The 19,750-nt window shown below is 34.4% G+C and overlaps 1 protein-coding gene across 7 annotated transcripts in view; it reads right to left on the reverse strand.

Moving 5' to 3' along the window:
- The window catches only part of Bche (butyrylcholinesterase), a 71,459-nt gene that overhangs the window by 27,969 nt on the left and 23,740 nt on the right, over window positions 1–19,750 (reverse strand). Inside the window, exon 3 of one of the 7 annotated variants that reach the window (XR_013109855.1) lies at window positions 449–545. The exons of 5 other annotated variants lie outside the window; for them this stretch is intronic. Coding sequence is in view for 1 of the 2 variants with exons in the window: in XM_076932514.1 (XP_076788629.1) it covers window positions 19,526–19,541 (16 nt within the window). In the remaining variant the exon portion in view is untranslated. Of the gene's footprint in view, window positions 1–448; window positions 546–19,346; window positions 19,542–19,750 lie in introns of those variants that run through there. One more of the 7 variants, XM_076932514.1, reaches the window with a different exon arrangement.

Below are 19,750 nucleotides of genomic sequence, written 5' to 3' on the forward strand. Positions count from 1 at the left end.
AAAATAAAAAAAAAAAATCACAGAGGCTATAAAAGGCTACATGGCCCTTCGTAGACATAGTTCATTGCCAGACTTGGCCTGGAATTTGGAATCGTGAGGAGATACATGTACCCTCCAGTCCAATGACTGCTGTATTAATTAGCCAGGGTGAAGTTGAGGATAGAGTTAAAGTTGTCTAAAAATGAAAAGGTATAGATAGACAACATAGGAATTTATATATGATTCAGGCATAAATACTATTAGAGGCAGAGTACACGATGCTATGGGATGGCTAGGATGAGAAAAAGGGGATTAGAGAATTAAGAGATGATTTTAAAGCATATGAAAAGTTAGTGCTTTATTCTCCTTGCTATTTGAAGACTTTAAGATGATAATGCCTGGAAAGATAATAGACAGAGCTAACCACTTTACTTAACAGAATTCAAAACTTTGTATGGAATCATTTTACCTTTAGTAGGCTGTTATCATTCTGTTCCTACAAGCAAATAGTTCCTAAAGACTGTTCTCTGCTGTACCAGGAAACCACAAGAGCTGTGTCCAGTTATCTGTGAAGAACAGGATGCATAAACCTATAAGAGAGTGTTCTTTTGCTTGTGTTTAGTTTCTTCTCTAAGAAAATGGGGGTTGGGACTATTGATTTGAGATTCATAGAGTTTATGTAAATGTAAGGATTTTTTGCAGATTATTAAAAATGATCAAACCTTGATTATGTAGCTTCAGTAAATAAAAGACTGGGTTAAGGCTCTCTGGTTGGGAGAAAGAAACAGCATGAGAAGTGAGAAAGCAAAATAATGAAGAAAGAAGAAGAAAGAATGATGAGAATCTTCATGGAACAGAGAGAGTACCTGAACTGACACTTGGATCTTCTATTGACTCGAGTCATTATTTAATCAGCGCCATTTTTATTCCCACCTTTCTCAGGACCCTCCTTATGCTTAGCCTGGACCTTGGAAATATGTCAATACTCAATGCTGCTGACAACCTAGAAACCAGATAAGTAAGATGGCTGAAAATTATCTGATAACTGGGAATGCAGAAAGGAGTTTGTGCACTGCAAAAGTGCACTGCATGAAGTCCCATGGATAGTGGTCTAGTGAAAATGTGTAACAAAAAGAAAAATATAGGCAATGGGGAGACGTATTTAATTTTTTAGTTTTACTGTCAAGAAGAAAAGAGAATAGAGGAACTAGAAAACTATTTAGAAAGTTTTAATATGGTTGTTGGAGATTGGGCTCACAGAATCCTTCCTGAATGTAGACTGGAAAAGAAAAGAATAGGTTAAAGCAAACTTGCAACTAGAGGGATGTGAAGATTTGTGTGCTTTGTGTGTGTGTGTGTGTGTGTGTGTGTGTGTGTGTGTGTGTGTGTGTGTGTTAGTTTTGTTTTTGAGACATGGCTTCATGTAGCATACGGTAGATTCAAATTATCTATGATGCTGAGGATAATATTGAACCTCTAATGCTCCTGTCTATACTGTCCAACTGCTAAAATTATAGGTCGGTAATCATGCATAGTTCTGGATCAAAATTTTTGGATTGTTTGATTTGATGAAGTATTTGAATCTCAGATGTTCCTGGTTTTGATTTGTTATTATTTGCTTATTGTTTTGTCCTTTAAAAAAAATTGACCTGTTTCAATACTTATTCCTTTGTTTGCACGTGTGTGTGTGTGTGTGTGTGTGTGTGTGTGTGTGGTATAGTGTATACCAACTATATGAGGAAGCCACTAGAGAGCACTGCATCCCTTGTGGTTGAGTTAAAGCTTTGAGCAACTTCACATGTGTGCTGGGACTGAACTTAAGTTTTCTTGCCAAGAAACAAGCACATTTAATGTGAGAGCCTCAGAATATATATCAGTTCTATCTCTCTGTCTCTCTCTCTGTCTCTCTGTCTCTCTCTCTGTCTCTCTCTCTGTCTCTCTCTGTCTCTCTGTCTCTCTGTCTCTCTGTCTGTCTGTCTCTCTCTCTCTCTCTCTCTCTCTCTCTCTCTCTCTCTCTCTCTCTCTGTGTGTGTGTGTTCCCAGACAAATCTGTGATTACATATTTGGCTTTTTAAATTGTGATTTCTTGGTGAAAGGGACTAAAGCTATGGATAGAATATTGCATGGGCTCTGAAAAAAATTTAAATTCCTACATAATTTTGGGGCACAGCAGAGAAGTATATTGAATACTAACAATCTGCAATGAGTGTGCTATGTAGAACTTAGTGGTACAGTAACACTGGCAAACTGCTTATCCACTACAATGTTCTAGCAATAAATGCACTATATTTATGTACATAGCATGTCATGTAGCCAAATACATGACTTATAACTGATATTCTGTAAATATTTGCTAAACTAAATTATAAATTATTATACAGATGTGGCATAAAATTTAATATAAAATTGCTTTATAAATGCATTTGTATTCATAATGTTGGATAAAACAAAAGACTAGAAACAGATGCCCAAATAATGATATAATTGCATCTTTATTATAATAATTACATAGTTTATTTTTATATGTTTGAATAATAGTCAAAATGGAAGACATATTTTTCTGATAATTTTAATTACCAAAATTAGTCATTTTAATACCAGAATTGATTGATTATGCAAAACTCTATTATTTAATTAGAAAGAGAAGAATAGCATGAGTAGAGCTCTGTAATTTAAAGAAGCTATAAATAATCCTATGTCACTTAGCAGATATAGTAAATAAATGGAATAAAGTCCACTATTTCTAAACTAACTGTTTTTGCTTAAGAGTCATTTTTAAATTTTCATTTTCCTTTGATGGAAAACATGACGAATAAAACTTTGTTAATAATTTTTATTTTTTAAAAAACTGAACTGAGATGTGACAAAGTAAAAAGTCAATGTCATTAGGTTTCAGATGATATTGAAAAGTATCCAATATGTGGTATACTTTGGATAGTCCTAGCATAACTCATGCTTCCTGAGTTAAACTGCTGTAATTCATTGTCTGACTAATTTTTCACGTTGCACACATCATTTTATATGGCAGTCTCTCATGGTAAAGTCCTCTTTGCTGTCACTTTCTCTTGAAACTTACTTGTCTAATAATAAATATGTAGGCTTATATTTTATTTGGGTAATCTCCGTATACAAAGCAAAAACAAATTTTAGTACCTGAAAAAGAGCATTAGTTGTTTTTAAACCACCTTGATGGTGCTGGAGGAGATCTCACCAGTTAAGAACATTTGCTCTTGCAGAGACTTGGGAGTGGCTCAGATTTAAAGGGCAGTACAATGAAAAGTAACAGCGAAAATTCTGAAATCTAGAGGGACAAGATCTTATTAGTATAGCAGAATTGGATAAGAAGTAGATTGTTTAGTAATTTGATCTTGCCCAATTTAAGTGTGTGTGTATATGTGTGTGTGTGTGTGTGTGTGTGTGTGATGTGTGTATGTGTTATATGTGTGTGTTGTATGTGTGTGAGTATAAAACTTTTGAGAAAATTTATTCTGAAATTAACTAGGTCAATGACTGTGAAGACACTTTGTTCAGGACAAGAAATGTGGTAAGTTCAGTTTGCCTCTGCCTTCTTCCTGTTCTTCCCTTATCTGTCATCTGTACCATTTCACTTCAATAGTTCAGAGTGTCTGCAAGTGGATCGTACACACTGTGAACATAGACTTTCAAGAAGAGACGAAGAGTTCTATCTTTGGAAAAACCTGCAGTTTATAAAAATGACTATTTTGGGTCTTCACCCATTTTCAGAACATTGATACTGAATTTGAGATACAATTCCATCAAAAATTGAACCCCTACAAGGTAATAAATCTTATCCTTACAGAAACAGTACCTAGATATGAATCAATAGATAAAAATTTGGAAGTCAAGTAAATGGATGCTGATATTTGTAGACCTGCCAAAAACAAATGACAAATATATTATGGTCAACTGGTACTCTGGTGTAGTTTTTAAGATATTTGTCCTTATATGACAATTATTTATCACCCAGTAGATTAAAAAATATCTTTAGCAATTATAAAAATTATAATATATTTGTAAATAAACAGATTGGTTGATTATTATACCTGTCATGTTTTGTTGATATTCCCTGGAAGGCTTGCTTTTTTTCAGAAGGTAAACTGAGGAGAAGTACATTTGGGGAAGAGGGGAGGTGGTCAAGAGGGCGTAGGAGAAGAGGATGGAGAGAAACTGTGGTTGGAATATAATTTATGAAATTAAAAAAATTTAAAAATAAAGAGAGAGGAGACAGGGAGGGAGCAAGGAAAAAAGAAAAGGAAAGGAAGGAAAAAGGAAGGAAGGAATAGAGAGGAATGAAGGAAATAAAATAAAGGCTTCACCTCCAGTGCATCTTGATTCAGAGGGCTCCAGCCTCAAAACTGCACTGGAGGGATACATGGCTCCAAATACAAATGTAGCAGAGGATGGCCTTGCCTGACAGGAACGGAAGAGGAGGCCCTTGGTCTCAGGGAGGTTTGATACCCCAGCGTAAGGGGTTGTTGGAGTGGTGCAGTGGGAGAGTGTGGGTGGGTGCTGGAGCACCTTCATACAGGCAAAGGCGAGGGGGAGGGCAGATGTGGGATTGGGCGGTTGGTGGAGGAACAACCAGAAAATGGGATATCATTTGAGATGTAAACGAATGAAATAATTTTGAAAAAAAATGCACTGTTAGTGAATAGATTAGGATTTATTGCTGAAACCACCACTCGGAATTAGAATTTAGGCACTAGAGCCGACTTGGCAGAAATATCTCACTGTTGACATATCTTGAAAGGTCTTATTCTCACGGGCCTTCCTTTCTTTGTGAGCTTGTTTACATTACTTTCTCCCTAGTATGAGCTTTTGCCAAATCACAGTGTAAACAATAGGAACCAAGCGACCATGGACTTTAGCCTCTGATACTAAGCCCAAATCATTATTTTTACTTCCTGAAATGTTAGACTGAGCACTGAGGCAACCTACCTCACTAGGTACCTGACCTAATTATGTGAGGAGACAGGGTGAAAGGTGTCCTTTGGAGCTTGCCTTCTATGTGCTAAATATTATCCTCTCAAAGGGATAGTGGCCCAGAGCATTTACACTGGATGAGTTCTTCCAGATTTCTATGTTGTCTGTAACTACAGGAAGTGTTACTGATGCCTTCAAAACATAATGGGGCTTTCACAGCTCCCAAACTCCTGCGTATCTTTCTCATTCTCAAACTCTCAGCGAGTGTTCTTAGCATCCAGTGATGTAGTTGTTAAGTGTTGTGATTTTAGATATCCTTCCAAAAATTAAACATGGTAAATAAAAGTTAGACAGTGGGGAAAAGAAAAAGAAAACTGGCAAAGATATAATAATCAGTTTTTTAATGGCTGTTCAATGAACACATCTAAAATTAAAAGAAACTTGAATCCACCTGTGACAGTTTTCTTGTGTTGAGTTATTCTCATATTTTCAGGTATTAAATGATCAATGCATTATGTTCCTGATTCTTAACACAATATCTTTCCTCTCTTCCCTGTTTTTCCACTTGAGCATATTCCAGTTTCTAACTAAAATGTGAAGATAAATTTTAAATTTTCATCATTTTATTATTTTCCCCTTGTCTCTTTGTATGTTTATCTCTCTAATTTGGTCACTATGAGGAAACTTCATGTGGCATATCATTAACCTCTTAATTTATTACCTCTTTAAAAAATTGTGGCTGTTCACATTCAGTCATACTGAAAACTTGGTTGTGAATATATTATGTTTAGGCAATGCATTTTAGTATTTTAATTCACTTATTTACATCCAACTATATACTATACCAAAATTATAAGTCTAAAAAGCAATAAAATTATGTTAATTTTCAAAGCCAATTTCTTTTTCATAGAAATAAAAATAAAAGGATTTTGATTTAATATTTTAGAAACTAGGAATATTTTTAACTTAAGCTATACACTCATTACATATATAGCCTTCATTGTTCTAAAAGAAGAAAAATAATTACAATGAAAAATAGAAAGTGTTTAACATCCCTTGATATGATTTAAGGAAGAGACAGGCATTTTTTTAATGGTGGATATTTTTATAATTTACATTTCAAATGTTATCCAATTTGAAATTTGTTGTTTTGATTTGCATTTTTCCGATGACTAAGGATGTTGAACATTTCTTTAGGTACTTCTTGGCCACTCAGTGTTTCTCAGTTGAGAATTCTTCGTTTATCTCTGTACTCTACTTTTTAATAGAGTTATTTGGTACTCTGAAGTCTAACTTCTTGAGTTTTTGGTATATATTGGATATTAGCCCTTTATCTGATGTAGGATTGGTAAAGATCTATCTGTTGGTTGCAGTTTTGTCCTATTGACAGTGTCCTTTGTCTTACAGAAGTTTTGTAACTTTATGAGGTCCCATTTGTTGATTCTTAATCTCAGAGCATAAGCCATCAGTGTTCTGTTCAGAAAATTATCCCCTGTGCCCATGTGTTCGAGGCTCTTCCCCACTTTCTCTTTTATTAGTTTCAGTGCATGTGGTTTTATGTGGAGGTCCTTGATCCACTGATCCACTTGGACTTGGGCTTTATACAAAGACATAAGAATGGGTCGATTTGTATCTTTTCTACATGCTGACCTCCAGTTGAACCCAGCACTATTTGTTAAAAATACTTTTTTCCACTGGATGGTTTTGGCTCCTTTGTCAAAGTTCAAATGACCATAGGTGTGTGGGTTCATTTCTGGGTCTTTAATTCTATTCCATTGATCTACCTGCCTGTCTGTGTATCAATACCATGCAGTTTTTATCACTATTGCTCTGTAGTACAGCTTGAGGTCAGGGATGGTGATTCTTTCAGAAGTTTTTATATTGTTGAGAATAGTTTATGCTATCCGGTTTTGTTGTTGTTGTTGTTATTCCAAATGAATTTGAGAATTGGTTCTTTCTAACTCTATAAAAATTGAGTTGAATTTGATGAAGATTGCATTGAATCTGTAGATTGTTTTCTGCAATATGGCCATTTTACTATATTAATCTTGCCAAAGAAGTCTTAATTTACTCCTAGTTCATTATAAGCCTAAATATCTACTAGAGTATTTTTACTTCAAATTGGTGAAGTCAATATTAAGATTTGTGTATCTTGAAAATATACATTTTTGCAATTATTAGTTCTATTTAACTTTTACAATAATTTTCTTTTAATGAATAGTTGGTTCCCTATGCTACAAGGTCTGAGTACATTGTTTTCTCATAGTTCTAAGTTCAAATTTTACTAGGAGTTAGTCTGAATAATCTGTAAAAACACTTTGGTTTCTATTTTCTGTTTTCCTCCCCTACTTTGTCTTAGGGTTCAATGTCTTTTCAAATACCTCTTACAAAACTTTCACTTCCAAGAGGCTAACTGTTCTCAAATAGAAAAGTCTGGAGACTTTACAACAAATTGGAGAGCCTAAGATACTCCAGCTAAAGGAAGGGAATCATTCTCTCTCTCTCTCTCAGTTCAGATTACCTCCTGCCTTCCAGTATTAATCTGTCTTTCCTCAGCTCATTAATATTGTTAGGAAATCTGGAATGTTCATGCTGATACCTGCTGAAATCCTGGGACAATCCCTGGGAAGAGAGTGGACAGCAATGAATTATAGTGTCACCCTTCATACATTGTTCTGCAGTCTCCACTCCAGTGACTCAGTTATCAAAACCAATTCCCATTGCAGTGTCCAGATATTTATTTCTATTTTTCTCTCCAGCCCATGTACCCTTTGCTAATTGCTCTTTGACACATTGACACATTGCTCTGCTTTTCACCAAATCCTTTCCCCTAGGGTACATTTTCTCTTTTCTCTATGCTATTAACTTCAAGTTGGGTTTATAAGAGCTGTCAAAACTTAAAAAACAAAACAAACATTCAGCTAAACATAAAGGTAAAATTTAAGGATATAGTTAGTGATAAGAGTATGTGTCTGATATAAATGGGAACCTAGATTTTGCCTTAGTACAGGAGGTAATAAAGACATAAACAAAATCACAGAAATGAAAGGACAGTAATTTTCTCTATCATGAGACACAAGCAAGTTTTTAAGTATTATCTATCAACCCTCTACTTACCTACCTATAATCTATCATCTGTCTCTATCTATCTATCTATCTATCTATCTATCTATCTATCTATCTATCTATCTTTTTAACATTTGACTAGTCTATCTCTCTATCAATCATCTGCCTACCTATGATTTACTATCTATCTAGTATCTGTCTATCTATCTATCTATCTATCTATCTATCTATCTATCTATCATCTATCTTATCTATCTACCTATCTACCTATCTACCTATCTACCTATCTACCTATCTACCTATCTACCTACCTACCTACCTACCTACCTACCTACCTACCTACTTTAAGTTGCAAATTATTGAACCAATAGCCAACAGCATGGTATACTAACACTCTACCATTAATCTCCCCCTGAGAAATAATATCAAATAGTTTATTAATAATATCTGGATAGCTTTCCAACTCCTCTTATGCTTGAAATTTACATGTACAGTGCCATCAACACTAGGCTTGAGTCCCAAGGCACATGAAACAAGACACTGATGTTTCTCTGGCTACATGAGTGAACTATAAATCATAAGCTTAGTCAATTCCCAAGCATTTAAGCAATCGGTCTCACTTGAATGTGTCTACTACCTAACTAAAACTGTGTGTGTGTGTGTGTGTGTGTATATAGTCTAGTTCAAGGATAGAAGATGTTCTATCCTGGAACATTCTGTCTAAAAATAAGTCTAGATATGCTAGCTATGAAATTGTTGCTATTGAAATCAAGCACATCTACTCAGTTACTAATAATTCAAAATGTAGTTACTTAAAACTTGTATTAGTCTCTAATTTTATCTTGTTTATCTGGAAAAACCTTGCTATGTTGCTTGGACTGGCCTTGAACTACTTTACAATAACTATGCTGTAGCCTACCTATTGGGAAAAGATCTTTATTGCTCTACATCTGACAGATAGCTAATATTAAAAGTAAATAAAGAACTTAAGAAGTTAAACACCAAAAACCAAATAAATCAAATAGAAATGGGGAGTAGAGAGCTAAACAGATAATTCTCAACAGAGAAATCTCTAATGGCAGAGATACAGTTAAAGAAATGTTCAACATCCTTAGTCATCAGGGAAATGCAAATTAAAACAACTCTGAGATTTCACCTCATACCAGTCAGAATGGCTAAGATCAAAATTCAAAGGACAGCAGGCTGGCAAGGACATGGAGCACGGGAAACACTTCAGCATTGCTGATGGGAGTGCAAACTTATACAACCTCTTTGGAAATCAAATTGGCAGTTTCTCAGAAAATTGGTAATAGTTCTACCTCAGGACCCAGCTATACCACTCCTGGGCATATACCCAAAAAGATGTTCCACCATATCAGGCACTTTCTCAACTATGCTCATAGCAGCAGTTTTATTTGAGAAAAAGCCAGAAACTAGAAACAACCTAGATGTCCCTTAACTAAAGAATGGATAAAGAAATTGTGGTTCATTTACACAATAAAATTCTCCTCATCTATTAAAAAGAAAAACATCATGAATTCTGCAGGGAAATTGATGGAAGTAGAAAATATCATCCTGAGTGAGGTAACCCAGACTGTAAATGACATTCATGGTATGTACTCACTTAAATCAGGTATTAGCTATTAAGTACAGGATACTCGTGATTCAATCCACAGAACCAAACAATCAAAATAACAAGAAGGGTCCACGAGAGGATGGTCGAATTCATCCCAGAAGGGAAATAAAATACATATGGGAGATAGATGGACAAAGGGAACTAACTGGGTAGGACAGGAAAAGTAGAAAGGAGCAGGGCAGGAGTGATCAGGTATAGGGAGGGCAGGGAAGAGAGAACGGAAATTATTGGTGGACATGGAAGTAGGTATCTTTAGGACTTGGCAGGGATCTGGAAAACAGGATGTATGTTTAGAAGGGAGAGACCCCAGGTGCTATAGTTGTGATTCTATCTGAGACTCCTGGCAGTGTGGGATATGGATCCTGAAGTGGCATCTTCCTGTACCAAGGCAGGATTCCCAGAAGAGAGATAAGGAAAGCAACCCAGCACAAAACCTTCAACTCAAAATTGTTCCTGCCTTCAAGATGTTCAGGGACAAAGAAAGCAGTGATAGAAGGAATAGCCAACCAATGAATGGCCAAAATCGAGACTCACCCCATGAGCAAGAACCAATTTCTGAAACTATTAATCTCTGAAACTGTCTACTGTTATGCTTGTAGACAAGAGCTTTCAATAAATGTCTTTGAGAGGCTTCACCGAGCTGCCAGGGGAAACATATAAAGACACAACACCTAACATTAGATGGAGCTTGGGGAGTCTTGTGGTAATGTTGAGAGAAAGAGTGAGGACACGAAAGGGATAGGGACTCTTCAGAAAAACCAACAGAGTAAACTAACCTGGATGCCTGGGACCTCCGAGGAACTGAACCACCAACCGAAGAGCTAACTTGGGCTAACCCACGCCCCCTGATCATGTGTAGCAAAAGTGCAGCTTGGTCTTTTGTATGTCCTGTTCCCCAATAACTGAAGTAGGGGCTGTCCCTGAATTTGTTGCCTGCCTGTTAATGTGTTCTTCTAGCTACACTGCCTCTCTGTCCTCAGTAGAAAAGGATGAGCTTGGTCCTCCAGTGACTTGATGAGCCTTGGGAAGGTGAAGACATGGGATCCAGGAAAGCTCCTCTTACTCAGAGGAGGACCTGTGTGAGAGGGTACTGGGGGTAGATAGAGGGCACTACTATTGGGATGTAAAGTGAATAAACAAGTAAATTAATATTTTTTAAATGTGTGACTAACACTGAGATTGTTCTTTAGAAAGTATACACAGAATATTGAGAAGGGACCAGTAAAAACATGGACTTTACCAGAAAACCTCCAGGGTTTTCTGTTTGTTTGTTTGTTTATGTGCAGTCATAATCTTTATGAATGATTAGTTTTAAGACTAAGAATGTTCTGTGAAAATATTGTGATATTACTTTCTTAATATTTCTTTATTTTTTTAATTAACCTTTACATTTAAAAAGATGTCCTATAGATTATGTGCCAATTCCACTTAAAACCAAAACTACTTAAGGTGTTAAACTACTTAAGGTGTTTTATATATAGTTCTCAAATATCCAAAACAACCCAGAAGAGAGGAAATTAACATTATTTCAGAGAAAAGGAACATATGGCTAAATGCATGAAATTATTACCTCTTTTTCCTTCCCCAAATGATACATAACACCTTTATCAGAAACAGAGCAAAGTTTAGGGAAAATGTGCCTTGGTTTCTCCATGTTACACAGAATTCAATTTGAATCACTGGTTTACACTAAGAGCTGTGCAATTTTGAGTAATGGAAGCTTTTAAGCCTCACAATCTTACTTCTACCTGCTGATGGGGATGCATGCTGCTGTGACAATGAATGAAGTACTAAGCAGGGCGCTAGGGTATGTCAGCAGCTAACACACAGAAGCTCTTACTCACGGTAGGAATAAGGTTATATCTCAAAATGACTTATCCAAATGCTCTTTGGTCAGTACTTTCTGGAGGTATCCTGGGGCACAATGGGTTACATTAAGTTCACTTATTTATAAAGTGAAAAAAATAAACCTTAAGGACCAGGCTTAATCATAATCATTCTGGTTTAAAATATTAATTCTCCAGTAGGCATTCTATTACCCTGAATGTTGAATAATATATTAAAAATGCTACAAGGTCTATGGTTTCAGGGCCAATATTCTGTGTCTACTTTAATATCAGTGTATGTCTGACGGTTTATTATGTTCCATCTTTATTTTTTAGGCTCTTATATTGCTGTTAGTTGGAGATACCTCAATTCTGGTGTAATGTTGTTTGTTTTCTGCTTTGGCTTCCACTTGCAACTATGAATTTGTTCTCTTTCCCAGAGGGAGGCAGGTGCATGAGAATCTCCTGGGCTCATGGGTCATCACTATCAGAATATGAGTGATATCCATACTAAAAGAAAAATAAGTGAATAATAAATAGTTGCAGAAATGATCTTAGTATTTAGGACTTGTGTCAAGTAAATATGTTACAATACATTTTGTATCATTTGGAATAAAATATGAAATAAACATTTCTGTCTTTTTTGATGTTTAGAATACTCGAGTGCTTTATTTATTTTCTCTTGTGTCTTCTGATTTCTGTTCTCTGCACTCTGTGTAATCCTTGTTATGGATATTTTAATTAAACTTAAATATCTTGTGTTTTATGTAAAAGCATTGTTTTCTAAATGTAAATAGTTAAATAAAATCAGGCAGTTAGTTGTGACAACATAAAATTAGATCAATCATACTAATTGTACAATTCTTGTACTACATTAATGTGCTGTACATTGGTAACAAGCAAATGGAAACCTAAAGAATCTTCGTGTTTGCTTTTGTCCTCACTTCCCTTCCCTGTTCCATTTCAAATTAAAACTCACTGAAAAATTGACACAAACTGCAATATTTTTCCTCCCTTTTTATTTTAGAATCTGATTCATTTCTATGCCATCAAAAACATATTACACCTTTGGTGTTCTGCTTCTACATCTTATGTAGTCACCCCTTAATTAGTGTATTCATTTCATCATGAGAAATTACTAGCTTATTTGTGTTATTATAACAAAATACCTAAAGCCAAGATACCATATAAGAAAATATAAGTATTTTGCCTGGAGACCTGGAAGTTTTAGGAAAGAATGGGCATCAGCTATGCTCTTCAGATTGTGGAACAAGAAGGGTGCTCTTATCACACAGGGGAAGATTGCTATGGAAGCAGCATTTCATAAAAACTTTCTGTACTTCTTTGAGGACAGGTTGCTAAAGACTGCTCAGCAGATTCTACCTCTTGAAAATTCAAGAATCCCCAATATTGTCAGAATGGAGATTAAACCTCAACATACGCAACCTCAGAAAATAACCATATCAAATCAACATAAGGGATATCTTATTCTCCCACATTCTCGTCCAGACCTTCTTATTGCTCTATTTTTCTCTGCTACTTTTTCTTTCCTCTGCCTCTCAAGTGTGGCGTTATTGGACATCTGCTTTAACTACAAGTACAATGAATGATATAAACCTGTGTGGTAAATTAGTAGAGACCAGCTTATTTGTCCCAATGCCTTTGGAAATTTTAAAATGCTATGTTTCAGTGTTATAGCAAATAATTTTAATATTTCATGTACCATAAAATGTCCAAAATTGAGCTCTAGACTTGGCTGTCTCAACTACAGTTGTCAATCAAGATTTCCACTTAATAAAATACCTCTGTTCTTTGGTGACTTCTAATTTTTTATATCCTAGATCCACTTCGACAGTAAACCCAGTTGTATATTTCTTTGAAGTGTATCCTAAGTCTCACCATTTCATCCCACTTGTACCCAATCCACAATACAGATGCCTTACTAAGGATTGGCTCGGTCGTCTCCTGGCACTCCTGTATGTCCCACTGTACTTCACTGGAATTTTAACTAGCCATTAGATCTCTATTAATTTGATGGCAAGCAAATGTTCTATATTATCATGCAACTCAGGCTGCAGTTTAAACATTTATCCAAGTTTGAAAGCTCTGTAACATGCCCCTTGGAAGTCACTGAGCTTAGCTCCCACTATCTGTTCACATACTTCTTGCAGCCATGCCAGCTTTCTTCCCACTGCAGCATTTTACACTGTTTACCAGTATGTCTGGTCCTTGTACCTCTTTCTTCTAAGACATCTACCCATGTACATATGATTAATTCTATCATTTGACTTACATAACTTTAGCAGTAGCGTGTCACATGAATCACGTCCTTTTTTGTTAATTAGATTTAATATCTTTTTCAGTGATCTTACAATTATATTGTATGTAAGATAAGAAACAGCCTTCTTTTTATTCATGGGTACAGTCTAAAAACCTCAGTTAATGCTGGGATTACAGATGGTAATAAACAGAATGTGATTTTCCTCTATACATTCTATAAAAGTGTTCCTATTATAATTAAGTAGACAAGGACCAAAGAGGCAATTCAGTGATAGTCTAATAAATATAAACCTATAAGTTTGATGTCTAACATCACAGTAAATGAGGGCACCATAGGAAATTAGCAACAATGATTAATAATAAAGTAAAATGTTTATAATAATAGACTAAAGTGGAAAGTATAATTGAGTGGTGTCTCGACAAAAAAAAATACTCTTATCCATCTTGTTATTTCCATACTTAGAATAAATAAGTCTGTTACTGCTAGAAGAATTTTGCAATGCTAAGAGGCATCCTCAACCCCAGCACTACTAGTCTTGTGACAGTAAATCTGAAAACTGAGAAAGCTAAAAAATATATAACATTGGGGAAAGAAATATGAATATATTGGGCACTTGGAAATGAGCAAAAATGGCATGTTCAGTGGGATAGAACAGCATTTATATTATTAATTTTCAATAAATTAATTATTTTTTTCTTAGGTTCATGAAATAGTTGGTGACTTTAAATTGAAGGGAGTGAAATTACAGATAAGAACTGCACATAGGGTTTCCTGTATTTATTTTCTTCCTACGTTTAGATTGAAAGCTGAAGGTGAATAATTTTCAGTTTACTTTACTCATTGAGTTTTAGTTATCTGTTTATTTCTCTTTATTTTTACAGTAATCATATTGTTTCATACTCAATAGACAAAGTATTTCAAACACCTTTTCAGGAAGTAAATGGAGGATGAAAAACATGGTTCTACAAAACTAACTTGTGATTAGTTATATCTCTATGAAATGACATACTAATTTAAAAATATTTAGAATATTTTAGAGATTGTGTAATTTTCATGATTTCAGAAACCTTATTTTACTAACAAAAATATGACTAATTTTATAAACAAAATGTGAATTTGTATAATAAAGGCAGTTTACAGCAAGCCTACAACCAACATCTACATAAATGAAGAGAAACTCAAATCAACTCCATTAAAATCGTGAAAAAAACAAAGTTGTCCACTCACTTTATACTTACTTAATATAGTAGTTCAAGTTTTAGCTAGAATAATAAGACAACTAAATGAGATCCAATTATAGAAATTGTAAAGAAAAATCTAAATATCTTCATTTACAGATTGTATGATAGTATACAAATGACCTACATATTCCATCAGGAAAACTGTACACCTGATAAATACTTTCAGTAAAGTATCTGGATACAAAATTAACTCACAAAAATCAGTAGCACTCCCATCTATAACTAACAAAAATATTTGACATTTAAACCAGGGAAACAACATATTAAGCAATAACTTCAAATATAAGTAAAATATCTAGGGGTCTCTCATACCAAGCAAGTGACATACTTGTATGATTAAAAATATCAAGTCATTCAAAAAATAAATTTAAGAAAATATCAGCATATTGCAAGGTTTTCCATGTTCAGGGTTTGGTAAGAGTAACACAATAACAGTGCTCATCCTCCCAAAAAATCAGCAGATTCAATGAAATCCTTATTAAAATTCCAACACTATTCTTCAGTACTTAAAAAGACAATTTTTAGCTTCACATAGAAACACACACACTCACACAGAAACAAACAATATAGCTAAACCAACACTTAATAATAAAAGAACTACTTCAATTACCATCCTTGATTCTACGTTGTACCACAAATGCAATATAATGTAAATATAATAATAAAAACATCATGATATTGGCACCAAAATAGACACATTGATCAATAAAATCAAGTTGAAGACCTATAAATACATTCATGTACCTATTTATGCAGTTTTTTAAAAATAAGCCAGAAATACACAGTGGGAAATGTTACATTTGCAAAATATGCTGCTGGTCAAACTGTATGACTGCATGCAGAACAAATCAGATAAATCTATATTTAGAATCCTGCACACAATTCAACACCAAATGAATCAAAGACATCAGCATAAGACCAAAAACACTGAACCCCACAGAAGAGAAAACTGGAACTAGCCTTGACCTAATTGGCACAGGAAAAAACTTTCTGAACAGAACACTGTTAGCACAGGTACTAAGATCAACAATAACTGGAATTTCATGAAACTGAGAAGCTTCTGTACATTAAGCAAAGTAGAATGTTATTGAATGGATTTTTTTCCAATTACATGGCTGAAAGAGGCTTAATGTCTAAAATATATAAACAACTCAAAAAACGACACTAGGAAACGGGTCTAGATAGAAAATTTTTAATAGAGTAAACACAATTCACTGAGACATATTTAAATTTGTTCAACATTCTACCCATTAGGAAAGTGAAAGTCAAAACTACTTTGAGATTTTGTGTTATACCTTTCAGAGTGGCTAAGATCAACTAAACAAGTGACACCTCATGTTGTCAAGGATGATGTAAGAGGAACATCTATTCATTTACAGTAGGAATGAGAATGCATACAGACACTATGGAAACCACATGGTGATTTCTCAGGAAGATAGGAATCAATCTACTTTAAAACCCAGCAATACCACTCCAAAAATAAGGTTACTTCATCCTATGAGAGAGATGTTTACCCAACCATATACATTGCTGATCTCTTAATAGCCTAAAATTGGAAACAACTTAGAAGTCCCTTGACAGGACAATGGATAAATAAATATGGTAATTTACATAGTGGAATATTACTTGGCTGATAAAATAAATTACATGAAATTTGCATTCAAATGAAAAAAGTAGAAAAAAATCCCAAGTGAGGTATCCTAGACCCGGAAAGACAAATAGAGTATGCAATTATTTATATGTGGATATTAGCTTTTAAGTCAATTATTACCAAGCTTCAATCTATAGAACCAGGGAAGCTAGGTATAGAACAAGTGGTTTGAGGGAACAAACAACTCATTAAATAATACAAATAGAATAGATATTTATGCATAAATGAGGAAGTCTGGATTTGGAAGATTAAACGGGATAGGAGGGTGAAAGAGGCTAGTGATAGAGAATATGAGCTACTTGAGGGGTATTATGGAACATAATACAGTAGAATACTCCTAAAGTATATACATATATGAAGGTAATCCAAATAAAATCCCCAAAGAATTGAGAAAGCAGAATCACAAGGAAACATCAATTACTGGGACTGAGTTGTATATAATTGAATTATTGGACAAATGTACTCCATAGATATCTCAAAATAATCCAGACCATTCCCAAGAATACACGTTGATCTTCACTAAATGAAAGTAAGATCCCATTGTGGAAGTGGCCTTCAGACTAGATATCCTTGAGAACAAAGGCAAAGCCAAACAACAGTGATAGAAATAATGTACTAATAAAATGACTCCTAATGATATTCTGTTATACTCAATATTTAAAGTCCTTGTTAACCATCATCACGGAATCTATATATACACAGCCAGATACTATATAGAGTGAAAGACCTTGAAACATTCAGCTCTAAGTGGAATGTTTTAATCTTTCTTCTCAGAATTCAGGAAACCCTTTAGAAGAAAACGCACAAAGAATGTAAAAGCCGGAGTGGACGGAGGATACCAAGGCAACAAGGCCCTGTGAATCAACTAAGCAAGGCTCCTTTGAACTACAGAGTCTGAGTCAGCATGTAGGGGGCCTGTAACTTCTACATATATATTATGGGTTCTGGTTTAGTGTTTCTTATGAGAGTCCTCAGCTTGCAAACATAGGAGCGAGTCTCTGACTCTTATTCCCTTTCTTGGATTTTTTTTCCTTTTTGTTGATTTGTTTTGTGTAGAGAGAATCTCTTGTGTAGTTTTTGGAAAAATCACCTGTCAATAAATGTATAATGGTCAATATCCTAAGCCAGGATTAAAAGGTGGGACATCTGAGAGAGACAAAAACTCTGGGAGTTAGTCAGTCACAGATTTGCCACCCAGAATGTGAAAAGACAGACTTATGAAACTGAGGAAAAGTAACCAGTCATGTGTCATACATAGGATGGGATAATCAGATTATGTAAATTACAAGCTAGTCAAGGAATAAACCCAACCTTATGGCATAGCCATTTATTCATAAATAATTAAATCGCAGAGTTGTTATTTAAGAACTGGGCTGCAGGTAGAATGGACTGGGGTCTTGTGCAAGTTTGATGTAATAGTTTTGTTTTATCTTATTATTTTTTATTTTGTTATATTTTAAAAATGAATATAAACTTGGACGTTGCAGCAAAGTTTGATAAGAGAACTGTCATTTTTACCTGTTGGGAGAGGGAAAACCACTTTTCTCTTATGGAATGACATTGGCTACGTCAACCACTCCTTTGAAGATGTAATATATATGAATAGTTAACCAGCAAATAAAAAACTTGTTGATTTTGTTTGGTTTTGGTTTGGTTTGGTTGGTTATTATTGTTTGTTTGCTTGTTTTAAATTGTATAGTGTGTGTGTCTGGTGTGCTTTTATTTGTTTACAGTTTGGTATGTTTTTTGTTTGTTTTCTTTTTGTTTCCTATCTTTTTGGATGATCTTATATTTTGTTTTCTAGGTTTGGGGCATTTTTTGTTGTGCTTTTTGTTTTGTTTCGTTTGTTTCTTTTTCTTTGCTGTTTTTGAGAAAGAACTTCAAGTAGATGGGTAGGGTGGATAGAAGAACTTGAGGAAGGGAAGAATATGATCAAAATGTATTTAAATTTTAGAATATAATAAATAGCAAGAATGTGAAGTTATAACTTCCATTAATATTGATGCTTAATTTATTTAAAAAGTCAATAAATAATGCCTTCAGGGTAATATAACAGTACCTATTCTGGTGACATAAAGTAGGAAAGAACTCTAACACTTTCTAACATCCTGATCTCAGGTGTTATAGACTGGAATAGAACATCAGGAGAACAAAGAATTTCTTGAAAGTTATCAGTCTAACTAAACACAGTTTAGACAGACCTGACTGTTAGAAATGTGTCCTATTTTATATAGTAATATATTCATGGTAACATTGGTTACTGTTTTATTTTACTATATTATATTCAAAGCTGCCTTTTGTATATGACTGATCGTCTAGAGTACAATTAAATGTGCATTTCTCAAATAATTATTTCTAAAATATGACATTAATTCTAGCATTAGAGTGGATATATGTACACATGGTATATGTACACATGGGTAAAGGCTCTATACTTTCAAAATATAAGCAACATTTGGAGAATTGTATGAAGTAAGTCATTATATTCCCAAGTAAATTGATGCAATAAATGTTTTTTTTCTGGTTTAAGTTATGTTTTTACACTAATGTAGCAGTTTCTCCTACAGCACAACAATAGTGTACTCCAAATATTTGTGGAAGAATACTTTATTTTATACTCTTCTTTGTGGATGCAGTCTTTGGTGGAAGGGAATATTTAATTCTTTTTTCATTCTATTATTGATGGTAAAATAGTGATGCTCCATGAAAAAGCTTGCCACGCAATGTGATCTTGAATTTAAAATTTCCCATAATACAATTTGTCCTTTTCAAATAAGTTCTATTAATGCATTAGTTTTTTTATTACCTACATTTGTATTCTATCTGTTACAGGAACTTCCAGGAATGCTGCAGTTAGCATTTATTGTTCCATCCATTTCTAAGTAATTCCTCACTTAATTCCTAGGGGGAGAGAGACCTGAAATAGTAAAACACCGAAACTGTCAAGATAGCAGCAGAATACATCCATGGGGATTTCAGACCCGGTCTTTCTGCAAAGTCATCACAATGTTCCATTAGGGTTAATTATGATAATGTACCACAAATAATTATAGAACTAGAGGGTAAGGATATTTTTCTTCAGTCAGGAAACCACATGAACTATTATCTATCACAATATCTAATTAT

This window comes from Arvicanthis niloticus, chromosome 4 (assembly GCF_011762505.2).
Source record: "Arvicanthis niloticus isolate mArvNil1 chromosome 4, mArvNil1.pat.X, whole genome shotgun sequence".
NCBI lineage: Eukaryota > Metazoa > Chordata > Mammalia > Rodentia > Muridae > Arvicanthis > Arvicanthis niloticus.